This window comes from Pelophylax lessonae (genome assembly GCF_965119305.1).
Source record: "Pelophylax lessonae genome assembly, chromosome: 13".
NCBI lineage: Eukaryota > Metazoa > Chordata > Amphibia > Anura > Ranidae > Pelophylax > Pelophylax lessonae.
The window spans coordinates 142,515,347-142,526,753 of record NC_138780.1 but is presented as its reverse complement, the minus strand read 5'-3'; the positions used below and the strand labels follow the sequence as shown (position 1 = coordinate 142,526,753).

General features: G+C 48.2%; 1 protein-coding gene across 1 annotated transcript in view; it reads right to left on the bottom strand.

The window, feature by feature from the left end:
• Nucleotides 1–11,100, bottom strand: part of DLGAP5 (DLG associated protein 5) — a 108,707-nt gene extending 97,607 nt beyond the window's left edge. The window contains exons 1-2 of the mRNA XM_082275217.1: nucleotides 10,973–11,100; nucleotides 122–375 (exon numbers count right to left, since the gene is read on the bottom strand). Of these exons, the coding sequence (XP_082131343.1) occupies nucleotides 122–362 (241 nt within the window). The 5' untranslated portion in view covers nucleotides 363–375; nucleotides 10,973–11,100. The remainder of the gene's footprint in view (nucleotides 1–121; nucleotides 376–10,972) is intronic.
• Nucleotides 11,101–11,407: the final 307 nt, after the last annotated feature.

Here is an 11,407-nt window from a genome sequence, read left to right as displayed (position 1 = left end):
AGCATCCAATTTACCTGTAGGAAGCAGTGCGAACCATTTTTAAAGACTATTGTACTCAATGGAAAAAACAATGGACTTTTACAGCATATTTTGAGATATAGTTTTCTCAGTACTAACTTACCAGTTTTATCCATGGATGCCTTCGCAAAAAATGTCTCATTGACCTCTTCCAGCACTGTCAAGTTCTGCTCTTTCCCAATTGAAACATTTGAATCCATTAGTGCCAGACCTCTGCTCTTCCTGAACTCTTTATCTCGGTTTTCCTTCTGCCTTATAGATTTGCGCCTGGCAACTTTCACTCTCAAGTTATCTATACTCAAGTCCTTTTTATAACGTCCAACAAACTGAGATTTGGTATCCATGATTGCTTGACACCTGGAAGAGAAAAAGGTCAAACTTATTTCACAAAATATAAAAATCACTACACCTTTGTAGATCAAATAAAGATTTGAGATAGACAATTCAACGAACCAATGTAGCAATTTGCAAACTAGTGATACTTTATGGACATAAATTTAGCACATCACTACTAATTACTATAAACTGTTATATTTAAGCACTAGGATTAGGACTAACCTCTTAAATGTTAGATTGGGTTTAAAATGTAACTACACAAAAGACTAACTCTAAGTGCCGGTTCACACTAATACGACTTGGTCAGCCTGGCAAGTCGTGCACCGTCGTAGTCCATTGAGTAGTACAGAACCAGTTCTAATAGGAGCGACACAAGTCGCTCCGACTTAGAAAAAGGTTCCTGTACTACTTCGGGGTGACCTGGAGGCGACTTGCATAGACATTCATTTTATGAAGTCCGTGCAAGTCGTGCTGCATGCAACTTCACAGGTCGCCCCCTAAGTCGGAGCGACGTAGTGTGCAAAGCAGTGTTAAAACAGGAGAGGGTGAGAACAGCAGGAAAAAAAAATTCAAGGCTAAATTGTAGACAACCAGGTAACGAGGAGCACAATAAAACAACTGGAGCTCACCAAAAAAAATAAAAATACACCCTCAAAGAGGACCAGGTCCTCTGAACAGCAGCCTGCAAAACAAAGCATCAGTAGATTCCAACACATCCACCTTACAAAACTTTGTAAAAAAGTATGCACAGACGACCAGGTGGCCACCTTGCAACTTGCATCACTCACGCCTGATGATAGAAGGCCCAGGAGGCACAACACACCCTAAACACGCTCTAGTAGATTGTGCCTTCACAGGGAAAGGAGGACCCTGACCCTTAATAGAATAGACCTGAATCACCGTCTGTCCAATCCATCCATAAATGGTCGTAGAGGAAGAGGACAACCCCTTTTCGAGGTCCGTCTGTTAGCACAAAGAGTGACTTCCTGAAAGACTCCGTAGCTGCCAGGTACACCCTAATTGCCTGGACCACACCAAAGACATGCAAGGCAATTTCCTTAGGATGTTTAGGCCTGGGACACAAGGAAGGCAACACAATGTCTTCATTCAAATGAAAATCATTGACAACCTTTGGAAAGAACAGACAAACAGGTGCGAAGAACCACCTTATGCCTGTGAATCACCAGATAGGATGGATGACAGGGTAACGCCGCCAGTTCCGAAATCCTGAGCACAGAGGTGAGAGAATCCAAAAAAGGCCCCCTTCTGGGGACAGCATAAGCAGGGGAATCTCCCAAATATTTTCAAAGGGAGGCTTCTGTAGAGCTGAAAGCACCAAATTGAGATTCCAAGGCGGCAACAGAGTCCGCACTGGAGGGACCTAAAGTCGGACACCCTAAAGGAAGGTATGCACCAGAGAAGTGTGTGGCCAAAGGTCGTTGGAAGAAGACCGCCAAAGCCGACACCTGGCCCTTGATGGTACTCCGAGGCAAACTTCTGTTCAACCCCCGTTGAAGGAAGGTGAAGATACAAGTACCCGTGAAGGTGCGAGGATGAACGCCAAGAGACTCACACCAAGCAATGTACGCCTTCCACATACGATTGTAGATCTTCCTAGAAGTAGATTTGCTAGCTTGCAACAGTGTAGGAATCACCGATTCAGACAAACCCCTATTCTTCAGCACCTGGCTTTCAAACAGCCAAGCCGTCAAAGCTAGCAATTTAAAGCAGGATGGAAGATTGGTCCTTGGAACAGCAGATTCTCCCTGGGAGGAAGCTTCCAAGGAACGTTGGAGACCAGCAGCACCAGATCAGTGTACCTAGCCCAACAAGGCCAGTCTGGAGCCACTAAAATAACCAGAAACCCTTCTGCCTCGATCCTGTGTCAAAATCTTGACAGAAGATTGAGGAGCAAAGGCATAAATCAGCCGATACTGACCCCACAGGGTCACCAGCATGTCTGTGGTGTCCACCAGAAGATCCCTTGACCGAGCCACAAACCTTTGCACTTTTCTGTTGAGCCGAGATACCAACAGATCCACCCAAGGGGTGCCCCACCGGTGACACAGCTGATGAAACACCTCTGTATGAAGGGACCACTCCCCCTTGGTCCAACGCCTGACTGAGGTAACATACCTGCCAATTTTCCACCCCAGGAATGTGTACAGTGGAGGGGGATGGAATGAACCATTCTGCCCACCTTAGAATGCCGGCTACCTCCAGAGCCGCCAGGACACTTCTTGCGCCCCCCTGGTAATCGACATAAGCCACGGCCGTGGCAATGTCCGATTGAATGCGCACTGAACAACCCTGAAGACGATCGGTCCAATGATCCAGGAACCCAGTCCGATAGCACGGAGTTCCAAGACATGGATCAGTAGTCTGGACTTCCAGCGTACAAATCCCCTGAGAAGAATGCTTGCCGAAGACGCCTCCCCAGCCGGACAGGCTGGCATCCGTGTTGACCACTGTTCAATACAAGGGAAGGAAGGATTTTTTCAGCCGAAGAATGAAGCCACCTTTATCAGGGACTCCCTTGTTCCCTGACTCAACTGGATCAGATTGTCCAGAGACTGCAGGATTTGTCCCATTTGGCCAGAATCTCCCTTTGCAGGGACCTCGCATGGAACTGTGCAAAAGGAACAGCCTTGAAGGTAGACACCATAAGGCACAGCACCCACATGCAAGTCCGGAGGGATGACCAACTGTTGGACAGCAGGAGGCGAATTGCAGCCTGCAATTTCTGGAGTTTTTCTAAGAGGAAGCAGCACTCTGGCTAAGGCCAAGTCCAGAGTAAGGTCCAGATAGTCTAGCTTTGTGGACAGAGCCAGAGCAGACTTCTGAATTCTGAGACTTTGTATTGTAATCTCCAGGTTTTCCACCAAAGCAAAGGGAGACTCCGCTCGCAAAAGGAGATCATTTAAGTAGCCCAGTACCCTGATCCCCCATTGGCGTAACAAAGCTAGCACCGGGACTCAGATTTTTGTGAAGACCTGAGGAGCAGAGGCGAGACCAAACGCTTTGATAAACGCCACAAATTGATAATGCTCCTCTACGACAGCAAAGCGGAGAAAACTCTGGTGACTGGCACATATTGGAATGTGAAGGTAGGCATCCTTGATATCGATAAAGGTGAGGAAATCACCCTGATGCAGGGATGACACCACCGTTCGAATGGATTTCATTCTGAACTTCTGTACCTGCACAAAGCAGTTGAGCGCCTTGAGGTCCAGGATTGGACGCACTTTACCTTCCTTCCTGGGGACTGTGAAGAGGTTTGAGTAAAAACCCTGAAAACGTTCCGAAGTTGGAACCCGAGATAATCCCCCCTTGAAGGAACAGGTCTTGTACCGCCCCAAACAGGTCAAGCAGTCTTGGGACAGGCGCAAGCTGGAAGGAAAAAACCTTACCAGGGGACAAGAGGGAACCTCAATCTCGTAGCCAGACCGAATTACTTTGTGGACCCACTTGTCCTGTACCAGGGAAGTCCATGGATCTGGAAACCAGCGAAGATGTCCCCCCACCCCCAATACAGGTGAGGGCACACCTTCAAGCTGAACGAGCCTTATCCACAGGTCTGGAGAAGCCCGATCTTGGCTTGCCAGAGCAGGCTCACTTGTATCCTCCTGAAGAGGCTCTGAAAGGCTTTGAACCCTTGTCCGTTGACCCTGAGGGACGAAAAAAGCCTTATGAGCTGAGAAGGCCCACGTCTACAATGAGGTTCCTTGCCCTTAAAAGCCTGTGGAAGAAAAGTACTCCTCCCCCATGCGTGATCTTTAATTATGTCATCCAGGGTAGCTCCAAACAGGCAATCTCCCTGGAAAGGAAAATCATTCAAGGCCTTTTTGAAGTCCGATACGCAGACCAGCATTTGAGCCAAAAGACACGCTACGACTACTGGCAAAAAAAAAAAAAAGGGGCAAGCCATCCGGGAAGCCGCATCCAAAGAAGCATCACAGATAAACTGCAGCACCTGGACCAGCTGCTTCACCAGCTCAACAAAGGCAAGGGGGAGCCGTTCCCCCCCTCCAGGTCAGGGCGCAAGAGCTTAGTCCACTCAGTCATTGTTTGGCTGGTTCACCATTGCCCTAGTTTTGCAGAGTGTACATATTCCAGGCCAAAGGGTCTGGTCAGCCGGATCCCTAAAGGCCGGGGACTCTTCAATCGGAATCATGGTATCCTTGTTTACTCTGGAAACTGGAGGGTCTACCACTGGTGGCACAGTCCACTTCTTAAAGGGACTATTCATAGGGGGCAACTCCTAGTAAAGCACTTCGGAACCCCACAGGGACACTTTAGTCGTCCCCACTTTTTAGCGACAATTCTGTCAAAATAGGCAGGGAATGGAAACACCTTTGCCTCTCTGGAAGGCTTGTGAGTGCCAAAGGGTACCTCCATCCCAGCCTCAGCTGCATCCTCCCTCTTTAGGGTCTCACGCACAGATACAATCAGTGCTTCCACGAGCACCTTTTCGGGCACGGTCGCAGACATGGAAGAATCATCCTCACTATCAGAGGATTCCAGGCGCATGGCTGCAGACCCAGCAGGGTGACCCACGTCCACAAGGCACAGAGCAATCCTCAGAAGACCATACAAGACTTCCCCACCCACCTAACAAAGGCACCTGCAAGCACCAGGAAAATCTGCACTACACGCGTGAAGATCTGGAGACTAAATGATCCAGTGAGTCAGCATCAGGGGATAAAGGAGGGGCTCCTACCGCTGAAATAGCCACCCACAGGGCTTTACTGTCATGGCCGCCGCTATTTGCATTGGCAAACCACAAGAAAAATGGCCACCGAACTACACAAACATAGCCGCCGTGTATAGAAACAGGCTACAACAAAATGGTAGCATCACAAGGCATACAGGGACCCAGAATGGGGAGACCAGGCTCATGATAGATCTAGGCAGGACGGGGCACCTTGGCAGGAGCAGCCACCAGGTACAAGCCCCCCCCCCCCAGCTTCCACAATCGATCGTCCTGTCGTCGGTGGCGCACCCCCCCTCCTGCCCCCTCCCATTGCCATTAGCGCCCTTCTCCCACCCCAGAAAAATGGCCAGACCACCCAAAAAAAAAAAAAAAACCAAATACATCCCCAGCGTATGTGTATGCCCGGGATGTGGGACTTAAGGCGGATGCCTGCAGGAAGGAGAGGAACCTGGGGGTCTGATCGTCCCAAGGAGGGGCCAACATCCACCCCAAAACCCTCCAGTGGTGGGTGGGGGGGGGGGGGGGGGTAACAGGACAGCTCCTCTCCATCGAAATGGGGGGGGGGGGCTGTAGGCCAGGAGGAATGCTGCGACTCAGGCCAGGTCGTATGCGACCTTACGACACGTTTAACTCGCAGGGCCAACCCTACGTCCAGTGGGGCTACGTCACGGCTGACCCAGCACAGAGCTGAGGCCTGAGCACGCATGCTCGCTGGCTAGACTGGGGTGACCACTAGATCTAGATTATGCAGCCCGTCACCCAGTTCGGCAGATGATAGTAGATCTCACACGAAAAAAAATTGCTATTAAAAAAAAAAAAAAAAAAACATGAAGTGGCTATAGCAGAGAGGGAGTATACCCCTTGGGACTGCCTATGGGTGTAGCCAGAACTTGTTCTGCCTAGTGTCCTACTCCTGTAGGGGGCAGTATAATCCAACTGATATGAAGATCAGAGACTGCCTTCCGTCAATGAATGATAGAAAAAGACGGACCCGGAAAATAAGCCCTACTAAAGTCCTTGTAAAAATATATAAAATCAGTTTTGTAAAAAGATGATAATGTCCAGGGTGTCTCCTTTTGTAACTTTATTGCTGAAAATACCTTATTTGCAGCACCGCTGGGGGGGGGGGGAATCACGTGACCCGCCGGAGATCTTCTCTCCTCCCGGCTGACATCAGCGGGGATGTCGGCCCTTACCTCAGCAGGGCTTGGAGCAGGGAAGAAAAACTCAGGGTATCACTTGAGTGCCCAGCGGCGCTGTAAATAAGGTATTTTCGACAAAGTTACAAAAAGGAGACTCACTGGACATTATATAATTTTTACAAAACTGGATTATATATTTTTACAATAACTTTTAACTAAGGTTGTCGGCTGTGTCCTCTGAAGAGAGTCCGCCGCTGGAGACCGGATCGGAGCGGCTTCATAAAAGAAGCATACGGATTTCTTCTTTACAAGCCTGGATAGGTTAGTGTTAGATCGTGGATGCCTATAGATGTAAGGATTTTAGTTTTAGGGTGGATTTACACTTTTAAGATATGACAAGGATGACTCCTGTATTGACAGGGTAAGAAGATCAGGGACACAGATAAGACATCCCCCGAAAATAAGCCCTAGGGTGTTTTTTTGCAGCTAAAATGAATGTAAGAGCTTGTCCTATTTTTAGGGAAACCCGGTAATAAACATTATTTTCCTTTATTCAAAATGTGGTCTCTTTTTTCCACACGCACGGCTCGACAAATTTCAGGCCTAGACATCCCAAGTCTCCCGCAAAGTGCGGGAGTCTCCCTGACACCCGCAAGGGCCATGTTGTCTGTGCCAGCTGTGAGAACGGAGCCAATGCTGCCTGTATAGTTCCGGCTCCGTCCTGTCACAGACATGGCGATATCAAAACACACTCCCCCTGTGAGGAGACCAAGAAATACAGGAAGCATCGTCTCTGCATGCCTCCTCACATTCTGTCAGCATTTCCCACCAGCAGCAAGTCACATTTGCTGGGGGTACAACTAGCACCCAGCACATAATTGTAAACATCACAGCATGTGCAGTGTTTCAGACTCCTATCACCATGAGCACTTCAAATGACCGAAGTGGTCATGGTGGTCAGATTGTTCCTTTAATATCTCTCAGAAGAGGTAAACCTCTGTATACTGATCGCATTCCATTTTCTCATCCTCTAGTGGTGTTAAATTGGTGGGGGGAGGGGCGCGGAGTGCCAAATTACTGACAGTTTTTGCAGCTTTGGATGTCTGTTGTCCCCATACAGCCCCCGCTGCGGGGACTAAGGTAGAGCAACAGCGATTGAGGCCGCGGCTTTGCAGCCTGCTGTAGGGAAGACGCCGACATCAGGGAACTGGCGTCCTCTTGTGATGGCCAGGGCTGCAACAAGCAGTCACTGGCGGTGCTGAGGGTTTCCCCTGCCAGTTCTCATTGCTCGAAGAAGAGGTTGAAGATGTTCAGGGCTTGATCTGGTGCCCTGTCCTTACCATAGAGTGGACAGGGAGTGTGGGGAAGCTGGTCAGAACAGCCTCAGTTCCATTTACAAGCCAACAGACATAGAAACTGTTCTCTCTCCCCCCCCCCCCCCATTAAAATTGTTCAATTCCTACCTGTTGTGCCACACAGCTGAAGACCCCTTTCACACAGGCTGCCTGATCAGGTCCGCCTGTCAGTTTTTCAGGCAGGCCCGATTGGAACCCTCCAGTCTCCTCTATGGACATCCGATCCTGTTGACCAAAAAACAGACGGATGGTGGTACTACTTTCCATCTGACTGCCCCATAGAGGAGAGTGGGACTGTGTCCATGTTCACTCTGTATAGCGGAGCGGACAATACATGTCTTCAACCTGCTCAGCGGGGATTAGCTGAGAAATCCCAGCTGAGCAAGCGGATTCCGCTTAGCGGAGGTGTACGTGTGAAAGGGGCATAAGTTACTGGATCTCCGATCACCTCCCAACTTGCTGCACTGCCCTTCCCTGGTGAGCCACTGCCCATCACACCATCAAGCCAAGTATACATGGGTAGAAATCCGGGCAGCTGGTTCATTAAAAACAGGCCATCATTTGGCCCGTGTGTATGGCAGCCAGCCCAACAGAAGCCAGCAAAAAAAAAAAAAAAAAAAAAATTCTAAACCACCCACACACCAGCTGTGATTAACCACTTGCCGTCTGAGTACCGTAGTACTACTGTGGCAAAGTGGCTCGTTATCGTCTGACGACGTAGTACTACGTCGTCAGACACTCCCCTTTCTCGGCGGTGCGCGCGCGCACCACCGGAGGCTCGCTCCCACTGTATTCAGTCACAGCGGGAGTCGGGCCAGGGGAGCAGCAGCGGCGATCGCCGCCGCTCTTCCCCGATCGTCGGGGATCTAGTGTGGAGATCCACCTGCTTGTGTAAACACAAGCGGGCGGATCTCCCAAGTGACAGGCAGGGTCAGATTGCAGTGTTCAGCATAGCTGAACCCTGGATCTGTCCCTGTGTCACACAGTCACCTCCCCCCACACACGTCAGTAAGCACCAGGCATACATTAACCCCTCCCTCTCCAATAAAATTAACCCCTTCCCTGCCAGTGTCATTTTTACAGCAACAGTGCATATATATAGCACTGATTACTGCAGTAATGTCACTGGTACCCCCAAAAGTGTCAAAAATGTCAGTCAAGGGTCCGATCTGTCTGACGCAATGTCGCAGTCCCGCAAAAAAAAGAAAAATCGCAGATCGCCGCCATTACGTGTTAAAAAAAAAAAACACCAAAAATGACAGAAATCTTTCCCTTTGTTAGTAAACGCAATAACTTTTGCGCAAACCAATCAAAATACGCTTATTGTGATTTTTTTTACCAAACATAGGTAGCAGAAAACAAATTGGACAAAAATTTAAAAAAAAAAAAAATTTGATTTTTACATTTTTTTGGGCGGAATTTCATATAAAAAAAGTGAAAAATATTGTTGTTTTTTCAAAATTTACGCTCTTTTTTTGTTTATAGCGCAAAAAGTAAAAATCGCACAGGTGATCAAATACCACCAAAAGAAAGCTCTGTTTGTGGGAATTAAAGGACGTAAATTTTGTTTGGGTATGGCGTCGCACGACCGCGCAATTGTCAGTTAAAGTCGCACAGCGCCGAATCGCAAAAAGTGGCCCAGACGTAAGACAGCAAAATCCTCTAGTGGTAAAGTGGTTAAAGAGGCGCTCCAGGAACCTATCAAAAAAAAAAAAAAAAAAAATCAGCAGCTACAAAAAGTGTCGGTGCTGAATAAAAAAAAAAAAAAAAAAAAAACACACAACCCTCACTTGTCCCACGATCCAGCAGAGAGCTCACAACAGCCGTCCTCATCCTCCCTCGGCAGCGCCAGCATCTTCACTATGGGCACGCAGCTGTGACAGCTTACGGCTTCACAGCCAGGAGCCCACTGCGCATGTCGCGCATCCTGAATGGTGGATGCAGTCTTGTGGGACCTGTCAGTGTCCCAGAAGACTGCAGGGGGGGTCGAAGAACTTCTGTTGCAGAGTGCCGTGGTGCCCTTTCGGGTGGAGTTCCACTTTAAATACCACCAAAAGAAAGCTCGAATTATCGGAATAATAATAGATAAAAATGTACTACAGGTACAGTGTTGCATGACCGGAGGTAAAAGTATCCAGTATTAACCACTTCCCGCCCTATAGGCAAATGACGGCGGAAAGGTGGTTGCATTATCCTGACCGGACGTCATATGATGGCAGCAGGATAATACACTCGGGGGGCGCGCAAACCGTATCTCCGATCTCAGTAAAGAGCCTATTAGGCTCTTTACCATGTGACCAGCTGTGTCCAAACACAGCTGGTCACATAGTACACAAGAAATGCCGCTGATCGGCTTTCCTCAGTTCATGCCCGACAGGCACGAGTAGAGGAGAGCTGATCTGCGGCTCTCCTGATGGGGGGGGGGGGGGGGGGGGTCTGCACTGGTAATCAGAGCATTGATTACCAGTGCAGACGCTTTGGGGGGGTGCCACTAGAACCACCAGGGATAGCCACCCATGACCCCAGGGATGCCCACCATAGTCACCAGGGATGGCAATCAGGGCTTAGGGAGCCCATCAGTGCCCTCCCCATCAGTGCTGCCCGCCAGTGCCCTCCCCATCAGTGCCACCCACCAGTACCCTCCGCATCAGTGCCACCCACCAGTACCCATTATTGCCCACCAGTGCCGCTTATCAGTGCCACTCCATCAGTGCATGGGAAAAAAAAAAAAAAAAATTTCAAACTTTTCGGTCTTTTTTTTTTTTTTTTTTTTTTTACTTGTTAAGAAAAAAAGAAAAAAAACCTTGCGGTGATCAAATACCACCAAAAGAAAAATATTTGTGGGAAAAAAAAAAATTACATAAATTTGGTTTAGGTACAGTGTTACATGACCACGCAATTGTCATTCAAAATGCAACAGCGCTAAAAGCTGAAAATACAGATTACAGCAAGTCTAGGTACAAACATTAGAGTGGAGTTTGCTTCCTCTTTAAAAACCACATAAGAGAAAAAAAAAAAAAAAAACACATAATAGTGTAAAATAGAAATCAAGTCCAAAATTAAATAAAAACCACAAAAACACACACCCCTCCCTGCTGTATCGAAGGTTTTGCCTATGGTCCTATTTGAAAGGAAAACTAAGCAATAGTAAAAAACACAGAAATAACTCAGCATAATAAACATACCAATAGTCCCCCACTATGATAATGACCCATAAACCAAAGTCAGCTCTATAAAGTACATGACATGTCTGAGGACTCTATGGGGGGGACGCCTGTCAGCGGCTGAAGGACGTAGCCCGGTATGAGAGAATTCGGCGGGCCCCGGTACCGCCTCATATAACACACAGAGCGGTGAGCGAGGCCTTCTGTTATAAACAGACCGACATACTAAGAATAAACACTCACAAGTCTCCTCAATGCCAGAACCGCCGAACGCCCGCCCGCTCTTCTCTCTCCGCTATACACAATTTTCAAATAAGCGGAAACTCTCTTCTATTGGATGGATCCTTGCTTTCTGATTGGCCCATACGCCGTGTCTAACCAGAAACGAAGCAATGCGCATGTGTAGAAGTACATGGCGGCCCCCGGCGTCTGGGCATGCGCAGTCTATTAATAGTAGAAGTTTAGTTGTACATGTTGTTGAGCGTTTTTGCAGGTTGTATGATTACCTCTGATACGTGCAATTTGGCCTTGATTCTCCAGTTATAACCTAATATGAAACGTGCCAAGAGCGCCCAGGGGAGATTGTCATTGGTTGTTACTGAATTGTGCCCGAAGGATGAGATTTATTCACTTAAAGCGGTAGGTAACTCTTTGTAAACTTGTACCTACAGGTGAGCT